The sequence below is a fragment of the Panthera pardus genome, unplaced genomic scaffold (genome assembly GCF_024362965.1).
Source record: "Panthera pardus isolate Hobbes unplaced genomic scaffold, ASM2436296v1 HiC_scaffold_11, whole genome shotgun sequence".
Classification (NCBI taxonomy): domain Eukaryota; kingdom Metazoa; phylum Chordata; class Mammalia; order Carnivora; family Felidae; genus Panthera; species Panthera pardus.
This window is the reverse complement of record NW_026526666.1, coordinates 15,214,684-15,237,188: the sequence shown is the minus strand read 5'-3', so window position 1 is coordinate 15,237,188 and position 22,505 is coordinate 15,214,684. Positions and strand designations below refer to the sequence as shown.

General features: G+C 39.7%; 1 protein-coding gene across 1 annotated transcript in view; it reads right to left on the bottom strand.

Annotated features, from left to right (window-relative positions):
* The window catches only part of VAV3 (vav guanine nucleotide exchange factor 3), a 358,407-nt gene that overhangs the window by 176,001 nt on the left and 159,901 nt on the right, over positions 1 to 22,505 (bottom strand). Inside the window, exons 4-8 of the mRNA XM_053891674.1 lie at positions 20,217 to 20,282; positions 13,522 to 13,630; positions 11,430 to 11,522; positions 9,179 to 9,247; positions 1,070 to 1,173 (exon numbers count right to left, since the gene is read on the bottom strand). Of these exons, the coding sequence (XP_053747649.1) occupies positions 1,070 to 1,173; positions 9,179 to 9,247; positions 11,430 to 11,522; positions 13,522 to 13,630; positions 20,217 to 20,282 (441 nt within the window). The remainder of the gene's footprint in view (positions 1 to 1,069; positions 1,174 to 9,178; positions 9,248 to 11,429; positions 11,523 to 13,521; positions 13,631 to 20,216; positions 20,283 to 22,505) is intronic.

The window sequence follows — 22,505 nt, the reverse complement described above, 5'->3', positions numbered from 1 at the left end:
GTTTATATTCCTAGTAAAGATGAACGTTCTACTGTTTACCCATACTCAGAAAAATTTAACTCAGACAATTTTATTGTCCTCACTAGTCATGACTCCACTCATCAATAAACCTAATCTTTCCTACTTTTTAATTAAGGAAAACACATTATCTGAAAATTGTGATTGAAGGAGCGACCTGAAGTGTGCTGGGTAGAAGGTACCTTGTACTACATGGAGTCTGAGCCTGCTTCAGGAACCATAGCTCCTCAGTAATATAGGCACTTTGCAGAGAGGTTGGGTAATTTATCGTTTCTTTTAACTCTCCATTGGGGAAAAAGAAAACTACTCATAAGTTCGTGTTTAACTGTTGTTGATGCAAAGCAATTCATTAGCCACTTGTTAGCAGTAGGAACTACAGTGCTTAATTTTAAGAGAGAGAATGATATTTTAAGTGAAATTCCTTGGTACTTTCATTAACATGAGTTGTTCAGAAGAGGTTTTTTTTTTTTTGTTTGTTTGTTTTTTTTGTTTTTTTAGAAAGGGAAACTGCCTTCAGCCGTGAATCTAATAATCCCAAATGGAGAATTATAAAATATGAGAGTTGGAACAAGCACTAGGTACCTGCTAATCTACCCCTAACATTTACAGATGGAGCAAAGGAGGCCAGAGAATTAATATGACTTCCTGAAAACTACAGAACTCAGAGGTAAAAGGTCGATAACCTGAACTTCTGATTTCCAAGGCAAACATCTGGATCCTTTACTTTCCCCCTTCCTTTTTCCTGATCCACATGCAGAACTCAAACTACCACCCTGAGATTAACTGTCCTATGTTCTAGTTACTGCCCAGGTAGTAACTTAATGGACAGTAGAAATAGCTATTTATGAGCAATTTTACTTTTTTTTTTTTAAGTAGGCTTCATGCCCAATGTGTCCAACTCATGACCCTGAGATCAAGACCCGAGTTTATATCAAGAGTCAGATGTTTAACTGACTCTTGAGCCACCAAGGTGCTTCCCAGAGGAATTTTAATACTAACCCTCACTATAATCACAAACTGATAGCCACAAAATTTAAAATTTAAAAGTTACCTTTCCTTGTAGTTAATGAAAACTTGATACAAGTTCTGGTCATTTTTATTTACAATGGAATCATGAATCTCTTGCATTAGGTTCCGATGAACTTTTACAAGTTCCTTAAGGAAAAAAATGTTAAAGGAAATTAGAAAACAGGACCAAAAATAAATCACCCCAAACCTAAAATCCCTACTGTTGCTAGACTTGTCATTCAAGGAAATGCTAATGCCTTCAAACTCTAAACCTGCTACTAGGGATGATAAAGAGAAAAGGAAGTGGAGGGGAAGAAGGGAGGAGAGAGAGGGGAAACGAAAAGGGAAGGAAAGAGAAGCGGACAGAAGAGGAGAGAGAGACAGACAAGCCATGTGCATGGGAAACAGCAATTTCAGATCTGACTTGAACTGTCACTGTCCTGTTGGGGAAAAAAAAATTATCTCATTACTTATTAAAGGGTAATTTATTCCTTGTATAAAAATATGTACAGCTCATTTTCATTATAGTCACTTTAACTTTTTAAATAAAACTATCCAAGTGCTTAATGTTTTATTGACGGGATAAAGTAATGATTCATGTCCTTGGGACATAAAAATGTAGATCTGTACTTTGGTCAATTAGTGGTGTCCTGATGCTAAGCTAACAATAATCACACTAAATTACCTGAAACTAGACTACTAATGGCATAAATAAAGAGCAGATAAATTGTACTAGGCAGTTTACTAGAGTATCTCAGAAGTCAGAATTTTACCTTTTTCCTGATAAGCAAGTAATTTTCCGTCAGGCAGGAAATACACGTCATAGCCAGAAAATGAGGAAATTCTAATCAAGGTGCCAATTCTCGCATTAGCTCTTCCCTGTACCTTGGTGTACACACCAACTTCACAGCATGCCCTTTCCTTAGTAGGATGGAAAGGAAACAGGAATATGCTGGCCCTGCCCTTTTGCTGAAGAGCATGGAAAAGCCATAAGATTAAGGACTGTCAAAGAAGTCCTAAGTTACAGTGACCGTATTAAGGTGGTTCAAGATGCTCATCTTCCTAGAACGTGCAGTTTGTTTTATGCTAAACGTTCATCTCATATTTTGACCTTGTTCTTCCTGCTATGCTACAAATCAATGAGAATGTCTTCATCTGCCCATAATCGGGGACAAGGACAACAACCAGCTACGTGACTGATACACATCAACACTGAATGCACAGAACCAAAATAGCAGGAAACTTGCAGGTAAGACAAGCAAGCTTATGCATAAAAGCTTATATATAGTATACATAAGCTATATATTAAATCCGAGCCAGTTTTAAAGGTTTAAGAACTTGAATGTTGCCTAGCATGACCTCGGTTGGCATAGCATTTGGTCTGTTTCAATGCTTGTGCACAACTATACTCTAAGGATCATAAGATCATTGTAAGGTGCTCTGAAACCCAAAATGCTTACATAAATGTGAAGAAAAACACTTACAAATAACCACTAAAATGGATTTTTAAGTCATAAGGAAGTAGTGTATTTCAGAAATGGGAATTAAGGTTAGTACAACTGAAATCAGAGTAGAGGCAAGAAAGTGGAGGAAACGGATGCCCTCAGGACAGTGTGTACAGGATGGGGTTGAGGGACTGGCAGAATAGAGCAAGGAGTGGGACTGAAGGGGGCTCACACAAGGCAAAGAGACAGTGGCACCAGGGATTATTTAACTAAGACTACCTCTTCTTGACAAGCAGTTAAGGATAATTTTATGATCTTATCCACATGTTTTCAGCTTACATTCTGACTGACTTTGGTTGAAGATATGGTAAATCCCTTATTTCTAGAAAATAAGGATATAAGAACTCAAGAGGCAAAAAAGAGTTAAAATTCTTTTATTTAAAAAAAATTTTTTAATTTATTTTTTTAAAGTTTATTTACTTTGAAAAAGAGAGAGCAAGCTGGGGAGGGGCAGAGAAACGGATTGAGAATATCTCAAACAGGCTTCATACCCAGCGTGGAATCCGATGCAGGGCTCGAACCCACAAACCATGACATCATGACCTGAGCCAAAATCCAGAGTTGGACAATCAACCAACTGAGCCACCCAGGTGCCCCAAGATAGTTAAAATTCTTAAAGAATACAGGAGAAGAGATAGGAGGATGGCGGCGCAGGAGGACGCTGGGCTTACCACGCATCCTGCTGATCACTTAGATTCCACCTACACCTGCCTCAATAACCCAGAAAACCACCAGAAGACTAGCAGAACGGAGTCTCCAGAGCCAAGCGCAGACAAGAGGCCCACGAAGAGGGTAGGAAGGGCGGAGAGGCAGTGTGTGCTGCACGGACTGGCGGGAGGGAGCCGGGGCAGAGGGGCAGCCCGCCGGCCAAGCAGAGCCCCCAGTCTGGCTGGCAAAAGCAGAGGGGCCGGATGGTGTGTATTCCGACAGCAAGCGGGACTTGACATCTGGAAGGTTATAAGCCAACAGCTCTGCTTGGAGAACGGGAGGGCTGGAGGACAACGGGAGGGAGAGCTGCTGAGCCCCGCGACGATAGAGCTGTTTGGCGGGGAACAAAGGCGCTCGCCAGTGCCATCTCCCTCGCCCATCCCCCAGCCAAAATCCCAAAGGGAACCAGTCCCTGCCAGGGAGCTTGCTTGCTCCGCACAAACACCCAACTCTGTGCTTCTGCGGAGCCAAACCTCTGGCAGCGGATCTGACTCCCTCCCGCTGCCACAGGGCCCCTCCTGAAGTGGATCACCTAAGGAGAAGCGAGCTAAGCCTGCCCCTCCTGCCCCCGTGCACCTTGCCTATCCACCCCAGCTAATATGCCAGATCCCCAGCACCACAAGGCTGGCAGCGTGCAAGTGGCCCAGATGGGCCACGCCACCCCACAGTGAATCCCGCCCCTAGGAGAGGGGAAGAGAAGGCACACACCAGTCTGACTGTGGCCCCAGTGGTGGGCTGGGGGCAGACATCAGGTCTGACTGCGGCTCCGCCCACCAGTTCCAGTTATACACCACAGCACAGGGGAAGTGCCCTGCAGGTCCTCACCACGCCAGGGACTCTCCAAAATGACCAAACGGAAGAATTCCCCTCAGAAGAATCTCCAGGAAATAACAACAGCTAATGAACTGATCAAAAAGGATTTAAATAATATAACAGAAGTGAATTTAGAATAATAATCATAAAATTAATCGCTGGGCTTGAAAACAGTATAGAGGACAGCAGAGAATCTCTTGCTACAGAGATCAAGGGACTAAGGAACAGTCACGAGGAGCTGAAAAACGCTTTAAACAAAATGCAAAACAAAATGGAAACAACGACGGCTCAGATTGAAGAGGCAGAGGACAGAATACGTGAACTAGAAGATAAAGTTATGGAAAAACAGGAAGCTGAGAAAAAGAGATAAAAAAAATCCAGAAGTATGAGGGGAAAATTAGAGAACTAAGTGATACACTAAAAAGAAATAATATACGCATAATTGGTATCCCAGAGGAGGAAGAGAGAGGGAAAGGCGCTGAAGGGGTACTTGAAGAAATTATAGCTGAGAACTTCCCTGAACTGGGGAAGGAAAAAGGCACTGAAATCCAAGAGGCACAGAGAACTAACTCCCTTCAGACGTAACTTGAATCGATCTTCTGCACGACATATCATAGTGAAACTGGCAAAATACAAGGATAAAGAAAAAATTCTGAAAGCAGCAAAGGGTAAACGTGCCCTAACATATAAAGGGAGACCTATAAGACTTGTGACTGATCTCTCTTTTGAAACTTGGCAGGCCAGAAAGGACTGGCACGAGATCTTTAATGTGCTGAACAGAAAAAATATGCAGCCGAGAGTCCTTTATCCAGCAAGTCTGTCATTTAGAATAGAAGGAGAGATAAAGGTCTTCCCAAACAAACAAAAACTGAAGGAATTTGTCACCACGAAACCAGCCCTACAAGAGATCCTAAGGGGGATCCTGTGAGACAAAGTACCAGAGACATCACTACAAGCATAAATCATACAGACATCACAATGACTCTAAACCCGTATCTTTCTATAATAACACTGAATGTAAATGGATTAAATGCACCAACCAAAAGACATAGGGTATCAGAATGGATAAAAAACAAGACCCATCTATTTGCTGTCTACAAGAGACTCATTTTAGATCTGAGGACACCTTTAGATTGAGAGTGAGGGGATGGAGAACTATTTATCATGCTACTGGAAGCCAAAAGAAAGCTGGAGTAGCCATACTTATATCAGACAAACTAGACTTTCAATTAAAGGCTGTAACAAGAGATGAAGAAGGGCATTATATAATAATTACAGGGTCTATCCATCAGGAAGAGCTAACAACTATAAATGTCTATGCACTGAATACTGGAGCCCCCAAATATATAAAACAATTACTCATAAACATAAGCAACCTTATTGATAAGAATGTGGTAATTGCAGGGGACTTTAACACCCCACTTACAGAAATGGATAGATCATCTAGACACACGGTCAATAAAGAAACAAGGGCCCTGAATGACACAACAGATCAGATGGACTTGACAGATCTATTTAGAACTCTGCATCCCAAAGCAACAGAATATACTTTCTTCTCGAGTGCACATGGAACATTCTCCAAGACAGATCATATACTGGGTCACAAAACAGCCCTTCATAAGTATACATGCATACTTTCAGACCACAATGCTATGAAGCTTGAAATCAACCACAGGAAAAAGTCTGGAAAACCTCCAAAAGCATGGAGGTTAAAGAACACCCTACTAACGAATGAGTGGGTCAACCAGGCAATTAGAGAAGAAATTAAAAAATATATGGAAACAAACGAAAATGAAAATACAACAATCCAAACGCTTTGGGATGCAGCGAAGGCAGTCCTGAGAGGAAAATACATTGCAATCCAGGCCTATCTCAAGAAACAAGAAAAATCCCAAATACAAAATCTAACAGCACACCTAAAGGAAATAGAAGCAGAACAGCAAAGGCAGCCTAAACCCAGCACAAGAAGAGAAATAATAAAGATCAGAGCAGAAATAAACAATATAGAATCTAAAAAAATGGTAGAGCAGATCAACAAAACCAAGAGTTGGTTTTTTGAAAAAATTAACAAAATTGACAAACTTCTAGCCAGGCTTCTCAAAAAGAAAAGGGAGATGACCCAAATAGATAAAATCATGAATGAAAATGGAATGATTACAACCAATCCCTCAGAGATACAAACAATTATCAGGGAATACTATGAAAAATTATATGCCAACAAACTGGACAACCTAAAAGAAATGGACAAATTCCTAAACACCCACACTCTTCCAAAACTCAATCAGGAGGAAATAGAAAGCTTGAACAGACCCATAGCCAGCGAAGAAATTGAATCGGTTATCAAAAATCTCCCAACAAATAAGAGTCCAGGACCAGATGGCTTCCCAGGGGAGTTCTACCAGACGTTTAAAGCAGAGATAATACCTATCCTTCTCAAGCTATTCCAAGAAATAGAAAGGGAAGGAAAACTTCCAGACTCATTCTATGAAGCCAGTATTACTTTGATTCCTAAACCAGAGACCCAGTAAAAAAAGAGAACTACAGGCCAATATCCCTGATGAATATGGATGCAAAAATTCTCAATAAGATACTAGCAAATCGAATTCAACAGCATATAAAAAGAATTATTCACCATGATCAAGTGGGATTCATTCCTGGGATGCAGGGCTGGTTCAACATTCGCAAATCAACCAACGTGATACATCACATTAATAAAAGAAAAGATAAGAACCATATGATCCTGTCAATCAATGCAGAAAAGGCCTTTGACAAAATCCAGCACCCTTTCTTAATAAAAACCCTTGAGAAAGTCGGGATAGAAGGAACATACTTACACAGCATCAAAGCCATTTATGAAAAGCCCACAGCTACCATCATCCTCAATGGGGAAAAACTGAGAGCTTTTTCCCTGAGATCAGGAACACGACAGGGATGCCCACTCTCACCGCTGTTGTTTAACATAGTGCTGGAAGTTCTAGCATCAGCAATCAGACAACAAAAGGAAATCAAAGGCATCAAAATTGGCAAAGATGAAGTCAAGCTTTCGCTTTTTGCAGATGACATGATATTATACATGGAAAATCTGATAGACTCCACCAAAAGTCTGCTAGAACTGATACATGAATTCAGCAAAGTTGCAGGATACAAAATCAATGTACAGAAATCAGTTGCATTCTTATACACTAACAATGAAGCAACAGAAAGACAAATAAAGAAACTGATCCCATTCACAATTGCACCAAGAAGCATAAAATACCTAGGAATAAATCTAACCAAAGATGTAAAAGATCTGTATGCTGAAAACTATAGAAAGCTTATGAAGGTAATTGAAGAAGATATAAAGAAATGGAAAGACATTCCCTGCTCATGGATTGGAAGAATAAATATTGTCAAAATGTCAATACTACCCAAAGCTATCTACACATTCAATGCAATCCCAATCAAAATTGCACCAGCATTCTTCTCGAAAGTATAACAAGCAATTCTAAAATTCATATGGAACCACAAAAGGCCCCGAATAGCCAAAGTAATTTTGAAGAAGAAGACCAAAGCAGGAGGCATCACAATCCCAGACTTTAGCCTCTACTACAAAGCTGTCATCATCAAGACAGCATGGTATTGGCACAAAAACAGACACATAGACCAATGGAATAGAATAGAAACCCCAGAACTAGACCCACAAACGTATGGCCAACTCATCTTTGACAAAGCAGGAAAGAACATCCAATGGAAAAAAGACAGTCTCTTTAACAAATGGTGCTGGGAGAACTGGACAGCAACATGCAGAAGGTTGAAACTAGACCACTTTCTCACACCATTCACAAAAATAAACTCAAAATGGATAAAGGACCTGAATGTGAGACAGGAAACCATCAAAACCCTAGAGGAGAAAGCAGGAAAAGACCTCTCTGACCTCAGCCGTAGCAATCTCTTACTCGACACATCCCCAAAGGCAAGGGAATTAAAAGCAAAAATGAATTACTGGGACCTTATGAAGATAAAAAGCTTCTGCACAGCAAAGGAAACAACCAACAAAACTAAAAGGCAACCAACAGAATGGGAAAAGATATTTGCAAACGACATATCGGACAAAGGGCTAGTATCCAAAATCTATAAAGAGCTCACCAAACTCCACACCCGAAAAACAAATAACCCAGTGAAGAAATGGGCAGAAAACATGAATAGACACTTCTCTAAAGAAGACATCCAGATGGCCAACAGGCACAAGAAAAGATGCTCAACGTCGCTCCTCATCAGGAAAATACAAATCAAAACCACACTCAGAGATCACCTCACGCCAGTCAGAGTGGCCAAAATGAACAAATCAGGAGACTGTAGATGCTGGCGAGGATGTGGAGAAACGGGAACCCTTGCACTGTTGGTGGGAATGCAAATTGGTGCAGCCGCTCTGGAAAGCAGTGTGGAGGTTCCTCAGAAAATTAAAAATAGACCTACCCTATGACCCAGCAATAGCACTGCTAGGAATTTACCCAAGGGATACAGGAGTACTGATGCATAGGGGCACTTGTACCCCAATGTTTATAGCAGCACTCTCAACAATAGCCAAATTATGGAAAGAGCCTAAATGTCCATCAACTGATGAATGGATAAAGAAATTGTGGTTTATATACACAATGGAGTACTACATGGCAATGGGAAAGAACGAAATATGGCCCTTTGTAGCAACGTGGATGGAACTAGAGAGTGTGATGCTAAGTGAAATAAGCCATACAGAGAAAGACAGATACCATATGTTTTCACTCTTATGTGGATCCTGAGAAACTTAACAGAAACCCATGGAGGAGGGGAAGGAAAAAGAAAAAAAAAAAAAAAAAAAAGAGGTTAGAGTGGGAGAGAGCCAAAGCATAAGAGACTGTTAAAAACTGAGAACAAACTGAGGGTTGATGGGGGGTGGGAGGGAGGGGAGGGTGGGTGATGGGTATTGAGGAGGGTACCTTTTGGGATGAGCACTGGGTGTTGTATGGAAACCAATTTGACAATAAATTTCATATATTGAAAAAAAAAAAGAACACAGGAGAATATTAAAGTAGGAATCTAGAACCCAATAAGATGATTGAGATTTTACAGTAATATACCACAATTTTAGCTAGTCTATTTTTACTTACAGGAATGTTGATGAATACTGAATCAAATTCTGCTGCTGTCAGAAATCTTTTTAGCGGTGCCATGAAATACTACAAGGATAGGAAAGAGAAATAATAATTAAGCACAATTTATCCTAATCTATATAATAGTTTTTCATTAACAAATGATCAATATTTATTGAAAGTCTATTGTTTATCCATATAATGAATACCAAGAAAAAAGCAGAAACTATTTTCTCTATCTTAAAGATTTTATACTTAAACAGACATATAAAGACATAAACGTAAGTTAATTCATTTAAAGTATAAAATAAAAGGTTTAGGCAATGAATACTCCTGAAAGTAATAATAAAAAAAAGAACACTGTTGGCTGAATTGGAAAAAAAAAAAAAAAAAAAAGGCAATATTTTGGAGATACAGGACTGATACAAAATACTCTCAAATGCCTTGATCTTACCCTTCATTCCTTGAGAATGTTAGTTCCTGGCCTACCATATCTCTCTCCATTATGACTCCCATGTCTGTTCTTGACAATCTCAGTATCTGTGCAGATCATCCTTCCGATAGTCTGGCCTTTTAGATCCTTAACTGCCGGTCATCTTGTGCTCCATCCTAGCTCGGCTCTCTACTCTGGAGGTCATATTCCAAGACCTTCTCATTATCAACAACTACATAGGCTCTATAGCATTAATTTTAAGTAATCAACTCTCTGATCACGACCTCCTACCTTTATAGCTCATTCCTTTAAAGAATTCTTTAACCCCACCGGGTCTGCCAATCCACTGATCATTCTATCTCTCTCATGTCCTCACTTCCTCCCTACCAAGTTTACACTCCATAAACCATCATGAGAATCACTTCCCTTACCCTTTCTTCTTCCAGCATGCTTTTCTGGAAAAACAAAAACCCTTGTTAAATCTAGCTTGCCATATATGTTGTGCCTGTACCTAAGAAGTTAAATATGAACTAGATCAATAGTCTAATTTTCAATTGAGCCTGTGATAATGCATAATCCTACATTTCCCTAGTCCATTTATTCCCCCTCTCTCCTAAACAACTCTGCAAAACCTTCAACTCTTTTCCTAAACATCTAGAACTATCTCCTTATTCTCATTTTCTTAACCTCTAAATGTAGAACTTGCCAGAGGTGGCCTCAAATCTCTCCTTCATCAACATTCATTCCCTAGGTGAATTCATCCAGTACCACTGACCTTATAAGCCATTGTGTAATGATAATGGCCCCATCTATTTGTCAACCTCTCCCCTTAATGCCAGCCTCATGTATCTAACTCCCTCCTCAACACAGCCCCTTGGAAGCTAATAGATATTGCAAATGTAGAATGTCCCAACAGACTCGTGATTCCCAGACCTGTCCTCCTCAGCTCAGTAACCATCTTTACTACTCACACAACAACTATTCATGCTATAAGCCTAGCGTTCTTGATTGCTCCCTTTCCCATATACCCTTCACCTGATTTATCATCTAATCCGCTCAGCTCTACTTTCAAAATGTATTCAGAATATGACCATTCCCTACCAGCTCTACAAATACTGCCATGTTCTGTCAATCTGATTATTGCAATATCCTTCTAACTTTTCTCCCAAAAAGTCAGAATACGCTGTGAAGAAACTTACATTAGATCATGTCACTTCTACTCACACACTCCAGCTTTGAGCGAGGTGTTCTCTGTGCCCCCCAACACGATGCGGTAGCTCACCAGCTCTTTGCTCTCCCTGCCTCTCTTCACTCACGCTGCTTCAGACACCTGGACTACTGCTACTCCTTGAAACACAGAACACTGTCTCATCTGAGGGCCTTTCTCCCAGGAACCGTCATCTCTGGGATGTTGGCATGGCTTGCTCCCTCAATTTCCTCAGCTGTCTGCTAAAATGTGATCTTACTAAAGAGGCCTTCCATTACTGCTTTACATAAAGTACCACCAGCCCACCCACATCACTCTCTGTCCTCTTTCCCTGACTGGTTTTTCTTCAGAGAATTTATCACCGCCTGGCCCACTTACTTGCTTAAATTATAAACCCTCCTAGGAGACAGAAAGTGTCATGAGAACAAGAGTTTTGTTGTGTCTATTGCTATATACTCAGTGCCTAGCACAGTGCCATTCAGATACTAAGAAATCAGTAACTAGTTGTGGAGTAAGTAAGTCTGCTTGTTTTACTGAAAATTAGAAAGCATACAGAAGACACACTGAGTCTCATATATTAACCATAAAATGCACTATTTGGACATCAAAAATAATACCTGATAACTTACTTTTTCTATTGACTCCAACGTTTCTGTGTATTTTTCTTCTGTCTGCTTAATTTCTGCTAGGCAGCAACTTCGTATGTCATTTTCTGGACATTTCTGCAATTAGAGTTATCAAAAAAATGATTTAATCAAACACATGTATTAATTAATCTCTCTGGTAGTACATAGAAAGAACTCAAAACTACTGATTTTCTTAAGCTTTCCATTTTAATAAAACACAACCAAAAGATCTATTTATGGCATTTAAGAAGTATCTGTTCTTAAAATTTTGAACAATGTAAATGAAAAAGGTTTATATAATTAAAAATAAACTTCTGAGGATACACCCTCTTTATACTGAAAAAAAAATCTCTTTCATTATAAATGTTATTCATTCTGGAAACATCACCCATGGTGTCATATAGTATTCTTAACGTACAGCGTACTTTACAAGTGCTGTAGAAATACTTGCAAAATATCAAAAGGACATTTGATAAATAAAAATCTTAAAATACATTTTGTGAAGAATTAACATTCTCGTGTTTGGCTCTTCCACTAGGTGTTAAGACTGGAGGTAGCAGAGCATAATATTAAGATGGAAGGTGTGGGCCTCAGGTAGAACTGGGCTCAAGTACCAGTTTTTCTGTAATTCGCTGGTTCTTGTGAATAAGTTACCTATTTTCTCCATGTCTCAGTCTTCTCCTCCACACAACAGTGAGAACTACAGATCCAACCCCAAGGAGCTGTAAATGAGCTATCCTGGTAGAGCACCTATACCACCCTGAGAAGTACACAAGAAGGGCCCCATGCATTTAAATTATCACTGCTGTGAACCCTGCCCCATAGAAACCACCCAGCACTGTCAGCTGAATGAAGACTGTCCTTGGGAGACACACTCAAGACTTTGCTGGTACCCTGAGCAGATGATAATTATATTAGGAGATACAGATGATACCCTGTCACCTAAAAATAGTCAAAATACTGCCACAGGCAGCCTGTCAGCTCACACAGTAGGTTAAAGCTCATTCACTACCAAATACAGGCCAGGTAACTTGTTTCCATCCCACAGAAGCTACTCTCCCTATCTGGGGCACTGGACAACCCACCAGCCTTTTATGAAAGCCAAGACTACAAAGAGAGCTGAGGAAATTCATCACAGCACTAAAAAATCCCATACTACCACCTAGCTGATGAGGAAAGGGTTTTGTATAAAAAAAAGATTAATAATGGGGTGCCTCGGTGGCTCAGTCAGTTAAGCGTCCGACTTCGGCTCAGGTCATGATCTCGTGGTTCGTGGGTTTGAGCCCCACATCAGGCTCTGTGCTGACAGCTCAGAGCCTGGAACCTGCTTTGGACTCTGTGTCTCCCTCTCTCTCTGCTCCTCCCCTGTTCATGCTCTGTCTCTCCCTCTCTCAAAAATAAATAAACATTAAAAAAAATTTTTTAAAGATTAATAAAAGCCTACACGACTGACCATTTTTTTTGTTTCAAATTATAGGTGAGAAAATAATTCAGAGTAATTCTTTCTGAATGTTTTAGATATTTTTGTGGCAGATTAACCTCTGTGCGTGCATACTGACTATGACAATATCTGAAACTAAATTTATAAAACAGTAAAAATACTAGGAAACCTATAATGAAACAAAAGTAAAAAATACCTCTTATCAACCCCTGAACAAATATGAAGAAATATTCTTTAACATATATTTTATGCTACATCAAATTTAAAGAAGATTAAACTGCTTTGTAAGAGAAGATTTCCTTTCATGATAAGAAGAATCCTTTCACAATTCCCTGAAATTATGTTCTACTGCCACTCTGGCACTATTTAGCTGGGTGGCATTTCTCTCTCAGACTTTCCTTCCTGACAAGTAGAATTCAAGGACTAGACCAGAGATTCCCTCTGGTTGTTGTGAACTATAAAATGCTGGGTGTATGTGTCTCCAAATGCAATAAATCATGATTATGTAGTTAAAAGCTAGCAAAGGTAAAAAGAAAACAAAAGCCTATTCTAGCAGAAGTTACACAAATAATTATATTAATTAGTCTTGCAAGGAATCACTTTCCTAATAAGATACTCAAAGTAACTTTAACAATAAGGCAAGTGAGATCCTACGGCTTGATGTGCTTCCTCTGCCTTCATTAAGTCCTCGTAGACTTCTCCACCTTCGTCTTCCCCATAAACACAGTCGTAGAGACCTTCTTCATCTTCCACATGGGTTTCACTACAACAAAGGGTAGGATACTCAGGTCATTTTCTCTTATGCAGTAAATGCAACAGCTACATAGAGCCTAGTAGAAAACCCAAAGAGGAAATAAAACATAATTCATGGGGAAGAGTCAAAAGGCTTTACATTACGGCTCTTTCCCTCCTAATGAGAACAATGCCAAACAACAGAATCCACCCAGGATGGCAGTGACAGCTAACATTCACTGGGTATTTACCATGTACAAGCACATAAATGATCACTCTGCACACACGACTTCATGTAGCTGGCCCAAGCCCAGTATTCACTACCTGTGCTATCAGGCATTACTATTTGATCCCTTATAGAGATAAGGAAGCTGAGAGAACTGAGGGTTATTTAACTTGCCCGTGGAAACACAGCTTGTCCATGGCAGATCCAGATTTAAAACTTAGTCTTACATTCTAAATGTTTTCATTATCATATGGCCCACATTTTTCCTATTTCAAGGCCTGAGGTTGATCATATATATTAAGGGGTACAACATGGGGAACACAGGGGTGCTGGGGACAATCTCATAGTTTATAAATAGTCTTTTAAAAGCATCAGTTTCAGAACGCCTAGGTGGTTCAGTCGGTTAAGCAACTAACTCTTGATTTCGGCTCAGGTCACGATCTCACAGTTCTTGAGATCAAGCCCCGCGTTGGGCTCTGCACTGTCAGCGCAGAGCCTGCTTGGGATTCTCTCTCTCTACCCCTCTCCCACTTGTTCTCTTCCCCCTTCCAAAATAAGTAAACTTAAAAAAAAATAAGAAGAAAAGCATCAGTTTCTGCAGGGTTATTATTGCCAGTATCTAATGCAGTGGTTTTCCAACCACGCTCCATCCAGTCTACTCAGAGAGTATGTACAGGTCCCTGAGTCATCCAGATCCTACTATTATCTGTTTTATTTGCCTGTTTTCTGTGTAAAAAAAATGGTTCCAAGGCCACAAAGCATTTGAAATCAGCTGATCTCCTGATAGATGAAAAACATCCCAATTTTTAAAGCTTCCATGGCACTTACACAGTAACTGACTGATGTATCTTTCCTAAATCCTTCATATGATATTGTAAACCCATTCACTCAAAGTAGAAATAGCTGGTTGCACCTATCACATGTTTTATTACTACTCCTTAAGTTTTTCCTTTCAGTTCAAGACTTCTATATATAGCTTATATTCACTAATAATCCCAAAGAATTGAGATTAATACATTTAGACATGTTAGAAAGAAGCATTAACCTTTCTCTGAAAAAAAAAAAATCAACTCCTTCAATACTGCCAGCCCTTAGCACCTATCTTGGGCCTGTGCAGATAGAACAGTATAAAATTTATATGTACAAAAATAAGAACACTGTAACTGTAAATGTCACTCTACGACTTGGGAGCATTTTTCAAAATAGGTTCAATCACAAGGTTGTCTATGTTGTCAGGAAGGATTATTTGGAAGCATTTGATAGGAATGAACTGTTTCAAACATTCAGAAGAAAGAAAGGCGCCTTAAGGGAGACTTACCTGGTAGTAACAAATATGTCAGAGAAGTCTGCTCTCAGAAAAATTTGTTCTAGAGTTAGCAGTCTACCCAACCATTCACTCCACAGACATTTTCTAAGAACCTACTGAGGTCCAGACTCTTCAGTGCTAAGAATGCATAGATCAAGAAGATCTGAGGACTCTCCCATAGTCTAGTGTAGGTAACAGCATGTGAACACATAATTCTAGAAGTACAACAGAGCAGATGAATGCAGAATGTAGGAGTAAGGGAAAGACTAACTCTGACTAAAGAAGTCCGGGAAGGCTTCACAACAGATATTACATCTGAACTGGATCTTGAATGTATTTATTTATTTAATAGGTATTTGCTAAATAAATACTACCATGTTCCAGGAGATATGGTTGTACACTAGGCTGACACAGTTTCTGCCCTCAGAGGTGACACATACTCAGTGAGGAGAAGGACATTCCAGAAAAGGACACCAAGACGTGCAAAGGCAAAAGCTATGAAGAGCCTGGCAACATCATGAGTGGCATCTCATTCAGGTAAGTGAATGTGACCCCCAGAGGGACGAGCTAAAACCAACCTGAGAAAGGCAATACACCCTGTAACCTCAACCTTACCTGGGCATTTGGGATACAAGAGGAGGTACAAGAGGAGGCTCTATACAGCAGTAGAGTGGAGGGAGCAAGAAGACACTAAGCCCCAAAATGAAACCCTGTGGGTAAGAGATAGCGAGAGCCATAACTAGAGTGAGTAAAGGCAAATGCGGAGAGAGAGAAAGAGACTGCATCAGGTGCAGTCAACCAGACTTGGCGACCAGTCAGAATTAGACAGAGGGGGGAAAGGAGTGGAGGATGCCACTTAGCTTCCTACTTTGTAAAACTGGGCAGATGGCAAGTCACAGATAACAGGGGAGAGTTCAACCGGTCTGAACACTTTCTATAATGCAAAGGATAGAAAGGTTTGAGGAATCTATGAGGGAGCTAGGAAATGAAGGAAGAGGCTCTGCATCAAAGAGGACCTGTTCAACAAGAAGATAGGCTGTGAAATACATTTCTCTGTTACTCCTAATCCCAGCTCTGCTGCCTTTGACCACCTCCCGCGCCCCCCCCCCCAAAAAAATACCTCATCTTGCTTAAGTGTTGCTTTTGACTATTTCCAGTGAGGGTAGAGGCACATACTATATGAATACACACGGATTTTTCTTTAAGAATTGTAGGAGATAGGACACCTAAAGCACAAGCAACAAGATCTAAAAATAAACAAGTGGGACTGCATCAAACTAGAAAGCTTCTGCACAGCAAAATAAACCATCAACAAAGTGAAAAGACAACCTATGGAGTAGGACAAAAATATTTACAAACCATCTATCTGATAAGCAACCCATACAACTCAAGAACAACAAAATAACCCAATTAAAAAATAGGCAAAGGATAGGACTAGACATTTCTCCAAAGAAGATATATGAAGGGCCAACAGGTACATGAAAAGATGCTCAACATCACTAGACATTAAGAAAATGCAACTTAAAACCACAACGTGATACCACCTCATGCCTGTTAGAATGGCCATCACCAAAAGACAAGAGATAAATGCTGGCATGGATATGCATAAAAGAAACCCTCATGCCCTGTTGGGGGGACTGTAAATTGGTGCAGTCACTGCGGAAAACAGTATGGAAGTTTTTCAAAAAATGAAAAATAGAAATACAATATGATCCAGCAATTCCACTTCTGGGATATATCCAAAGGAAACAAAAACACTAGCTCATAATGGTATCTGCACCTTCATGTGCAGCATTATTTAGAATAACTAAGATATGGGAACAATCTAAGTGTCCACTGATTGATGAATGGATTAGGAAGTTGTGGGGTGTGTGTGTGTGTGTGTGTGTGTGTGTGTGTACATACATATACACACACATATATATGTCTATGTATATACATAAATTTGTATATATATGTATATGTATATATATCATCCACATATATATATATACATATACACACATATATAAGTATGTATATAAATCTGTATATATATGTATACACACACATATATACATACACACACTGTAATATTCAGCATAAAAAATGAGGAAATTCTACCATTTAAAGTAACATGGATGGACCATGAGGGAATTATGCTGAATGAAATAAGTAAGACAGAGAAAGCCAAACACTGTGTGATCTCACTCCTGTGTGGAATCCAAAACAAAAACAAAAACAAACCAAAAAAAAAAAAAAAAAAAACCTGTCATAGAAAAAGAGAGGAGATCAGACTTGGTGGGGATCAGAAGTGGAAGCGGGGGTGAGGGATAATTGGAGGAAAGTGATTAAAAGGTATAAAGTTCCAGCAATAAGGTAAATAAGTACTAGGGATGGAATGTTCAACATGATGACTACAGCTAACACTGCTGCATGGTATACAGAAAAGTTGTTAGGAGAGTAAACCTTAAGAGTCCTCATCACAAGGACAATTTTTTTTTACCTTTTTTCTTTCAATTGTGTCTATGTAAGTTGATAGGTGTTAGCTGACCCTACTGTGGCAATCATTTCATGATATATGTAAATAAAACTATATACTGTACTCCTTAAACTTACACAAGGATGTAGTTCAATTATTTCTCAATAAAACTGGAGAACAATTTTTAAAGAATCGTAGGAGTGACACACATGCATGTGTGTGCATGCAAATGCACCCACACACACTCTCAAGATTGGGCTAGAATGGTTTGGGGTTTTTTCACATTCAATCCCATACTAAGGGAGCTTTTCCTGCTAACAGTTTGGTCAATAATTCCTGACCTGTATAAAATGAAGCTGGGGGGAGTGGGAAAGGACACCTGTGATTCTTCCAGTGGTCAACAATTCAACAATAATCTATGTTACTTCTCCCATGTCCAGGCCATTTATATATGGGCGAGAGTGACACCCTGATCATCAAGGTAGAAAAAGCAAAGACACTGTGCTTCCTAGCCACCTCACACCTCCATTCCAGCCTGTGTCTGTTTCTCTCCATGTGAGAAGAGAACGATTCCCACTGCAGTGGAGAGTAGGATTCCCACTGCAGTGTTTGTTCCAGGGGCTTCCCTTGGGGTGACTCACCCCCAAAAGTCAGAGTTAAGGATATGAGCCATAGAGATCTTAACAAAGCTAAGACTGAAAATCAAGGTGTCATAGCAAACTCAAAAGCAAGCACCTGCAGGAATAACCATATTTAGACCTTCTACCACCAGATGGAAAGTTGAAGCAGGCTGCATCTCACAGAACATGAGCTGCTATCTCAGAGCAGCTGGATCAGGAGCCCAGGTTTCTCCAAACTTAGCTAGGGATGCACCCTCACAGGGTTTATCCTAACATCCACACAAAAAGATGGGGAAAAGCTAGGAAAATTAGTAGCTGTAAGCAACAATTGGCAGGGCTCAAAAAAGAACATCATAATAGCTCTAGAAATAATATAATCTTCCTAACATTTCAGAGGATTTGGTTATAATACCAGTAACCTTACAGTCACTTTATGAAGACTGTAGCCAATTCAATGAGATGATCAGCATCAATCTTGCTCAAGATCCGTGAGTTCTTAGAGGTGTTAACAAGAGATAAGAAACTATCCTTAATTCACATTTAAAATATAAGACTTCAAGGCCCATGCAAGTGAAACCTATTCTGGGAAGAGCAGCTCAGCAGCCATCCCAGAGTCTCCTGTCAGCACTGTCCTCTGCTCTTCTACAGGAAGTTCCCAGATGGGCAATTCAAGATGCTTCCTGGGGTCACTGCCATGAAGAAGAGCCTAAGCTCTGGAGTAAGAACTGTTTGGGTTCAAATCCAAAGACTAAAATTTACTAGCTATGACCGTCAACAAGTTTCTTAGCTTTCCACAATTCAGTTTTCTCCTTCATAAATTGGGATACTAGGAACCTCATCGTGTGTGTATACCACAAAATAATGCATGTAACATGGTTATGGGCTCTCAATAAGCTCTTTTTTATACAACTAAACAGCTCGGGCCTGAAGCATAATGCTGAAACAGTAGACGCTTAATGCAATTCTGCTTAGTCATTCAGAACACAAATATTTATCGAGGACCTACTATTCACCAGATGCTGTGTAAAGTTCTAGGACGACAGCCAAGAACAAGGTTAAGTCCCTGATCTCACCAAGTTGACCTTCGAACGAGGACGTGGACAACAAATGAAGCAAACAAAGATGGTCTCAGGCAGTAGTGATTGCCTTAAAACCACACAGCTAAGTAAAGGGCCCACAGCAATTTCAGATGCAGTCGTCAGGAAGGCCTCTCTCTGGAGAGACATCCGAGCAAAAATGGGAAAGGTGACAGGTCAGCAATAAGGGCAGAAGGAGCAAGTGCAAAGGTCCTACAGCAAGAACAAGGTTGGAGTGCTAGTGTATTAGGATGGATGAATGGATGAATTTCCACAGAACCTGAATCCCTCCTGGAGCATAATATATTTCTTATTATAATTCTTTGCAAACAAGCCTGGTCTTTGTCATTAATTCCTTGAGGGGTGGGGATCATGTCTTATATTTATTTGTAATCTGCACAAGTCACTCAATCAGCAGAAGATAATCAGGTGCAAAGGCCTTTGCCTTTCCTGACTATTAAATAATAAAACCCAAAAGGATTCTCTGTGCAGAACAAACACCATCTAATGAAACTCCCTAAATAACTCCAGCCCACACTAATCTCGCCCTTCCTTGAACAGACAAAGCACGCACTATCTGCCCTACAATTCTAGTAGATCCTGTTTCTTTGTCCTTGTTCCTTAATTGTCCACCGCAGTTTTACCCACCACCTCTAGTACGCCTTTGAGAAACTTCCAAATTCGACTTCATTGCAGTCTGTTTTCTTTACTTGTCTTAAGGACTGGCACGGTGTCGGGCATGCCATAGGAACTACAAAGTACGTTCTCTTGTGAAGCTTTCCATCACTAGTTTGAGGTGAATTCTTACACGTCTTAATCATTAAGCCACTTTTCCACTTCTGAAAGCTATTTTAACATCCATCGTTAAAATCCACCAAGAATGCAAAAACTGGCAGTGCTTTAATTTTGCTGAAGATGCCCAACATACTCTATTAAATCAGGAAGGCCTTTGTAAATGTCTTCATCATTAACACTTTCTTCTGTTGGGAAGGGCCTAGGAGAGAGGGAGAAGGGAGAAAAGGGTGAAATTATCAACAGCTAGGCTAGGCATTTACTTCTCACTAAACGCATGAGCTCAGCTGCCACCAAAGTGGTCAGGTCAGTCACCATGTGTAACACAACATCCTGGGGGTCTCCCAAAGTGCCTGTCCCGTGGCTGCCCAGGGAATCCCCCAGGGAGGCTGTGACACCTGTTACCCCAAATTATCTGGAGCAATTACCGTGGTCATCGCAGTCACGTGAGCAGCTGTGGCCATGCTAAGGTGCCCATCTGATGTGCCACACACCACTTACCTGCAGGCTCACCACAATGTGGCCACTGCAGCTCCCCAGTTCAGAGAACAGGCAGCCGCCCAAGTGCCCCTGTGTTCAGCACCATCTCTTTTCACCTATGGAATCTGATCTGACTGACAGATAGTTTGGTAACAGTCATCTTCACGTGACTCAGCTCACCAAATATAGAGAAAAATTATTAGAAGACCAACATATCATGCCCTCAATATATGATTGATTCTCGCAGACTTCTCTACTTGGACAAGATATTTATGTTGTGTATTTTATTTTCATTTATTGGACAAAGGAGGAAACCCAGACCTTAGGAAGAGTAGGATGTTTTCTTTGTCCCCTATTAAAAGAAAAGCACTTTCATTTATCCCCTAATTCCTAGTCATTGACTTTCTTTTTTTTGCCTACTGTACTATGAACTTTTTTCATAACACCCACATAATGCCCGAGTGCATGTCTAACACAGGCATAATTATACTATCATGCCAAAAGTTTTACTTTCTTTACATGCAGCCAACATGTCATATTTCACAAAAATAAGAGGATCCAACAAAATAATAAATGAGCACTAAGTGATAACTACATTTAATATACTGAAAAGCAGATTTTCACACTGCCTTATGGATTAATTGAATACTTAAGACATTTAAAGAAGCTACATTTTTCAAGTAAATTAAAATGTGAGAAATGCTAAAGTTTCAAAATACTTTTTTTTTAAATAAATTCCGGCACATTTGATTATGCTCTTATATGAAGTTCACTGCAGAAAATTTGAAAATATAGATAAGAATAATTAAGAAGGAAAGAAAAACCTTCTAATATATATGCTTTCAGAATCAAATATGCATAAATACATCAAAATAGAATCAGGCTATTTATTTCAAAATCTGTTTACATATAATGACATAAAATAAATATTAAGATGGAAAGATGAATCATGTAGAGCAAACTGCAAGGTGTTGAACATGTACCCAACCTAGAGATTACTTCTGTAGGAAGCTGCCAAAGTCACAGCCCATTTCCAAAAAAGGGTACGCAGGGTATCCTCCCTGAGGTCATTAGGCTTTGTATCCAGGGAAGGGGCTGCCTAGTTACTGCTGATCAGTCCTGTAAAATGTGCTTATATCCTCTTCTTAAAACCTGAATGTGAGTTGGACACAGAATAATAGAAGCAACAGAGGGAGAGAGACAGCATCACAGAGCCCCATAAAGGCTGGAGACTAAGGAATGGACCTCTGAGAAAACAAGGTAAAAAACGAGATCCATTCCATTTCTATGGGGCCTAGCTGTGTAGCTATTGAAACTATCATTAATGTTACTAAAAATACGATTTTCTGACTGATATAACTTGAGAATGTAGTAAACAGAAAAAGTCCAACATGATATACACATCTACATTTATTTCCATGCTTACTGACTGCATAATACTCCATTGCACAGAAATGGCACAATTAATTTAACCTATTTCCAACTTTTTCACTTAGTACCAATCCTCAACACATACCCTTGTACACATATTATTTTATATTTGTCTGATTTACTTTTTGAATTCCTAAAAGTTGTGAGTTATGGTTATGGACTACAGGAAATAAATGTACTACAACATCTTTTAAGTATGTATTTACTTGAGCATTTGTGTTTGTTTTGATGAATCGTATGTAATGAAATGAAATGTTGGAGGAAATTAAGAAAACAAAGAACCCTACCGGTAACAGTCAGTAGTGAACTGACGATGATGTTTAGCCAATGTATCTTATTCAACTCTATAAATAAGTTCTTACTTGCTCAATTGATTTCAAATGTGTAGTAGGCACTGAAATACCATGCACTGTATGTGCATGAATGAGATATGGTCCCTGTATGCAAAGTCTTTTACAAATAGTAACCATTCAGTAAATAATCATTACATTCATTGAGCAAATGAACACTTGAA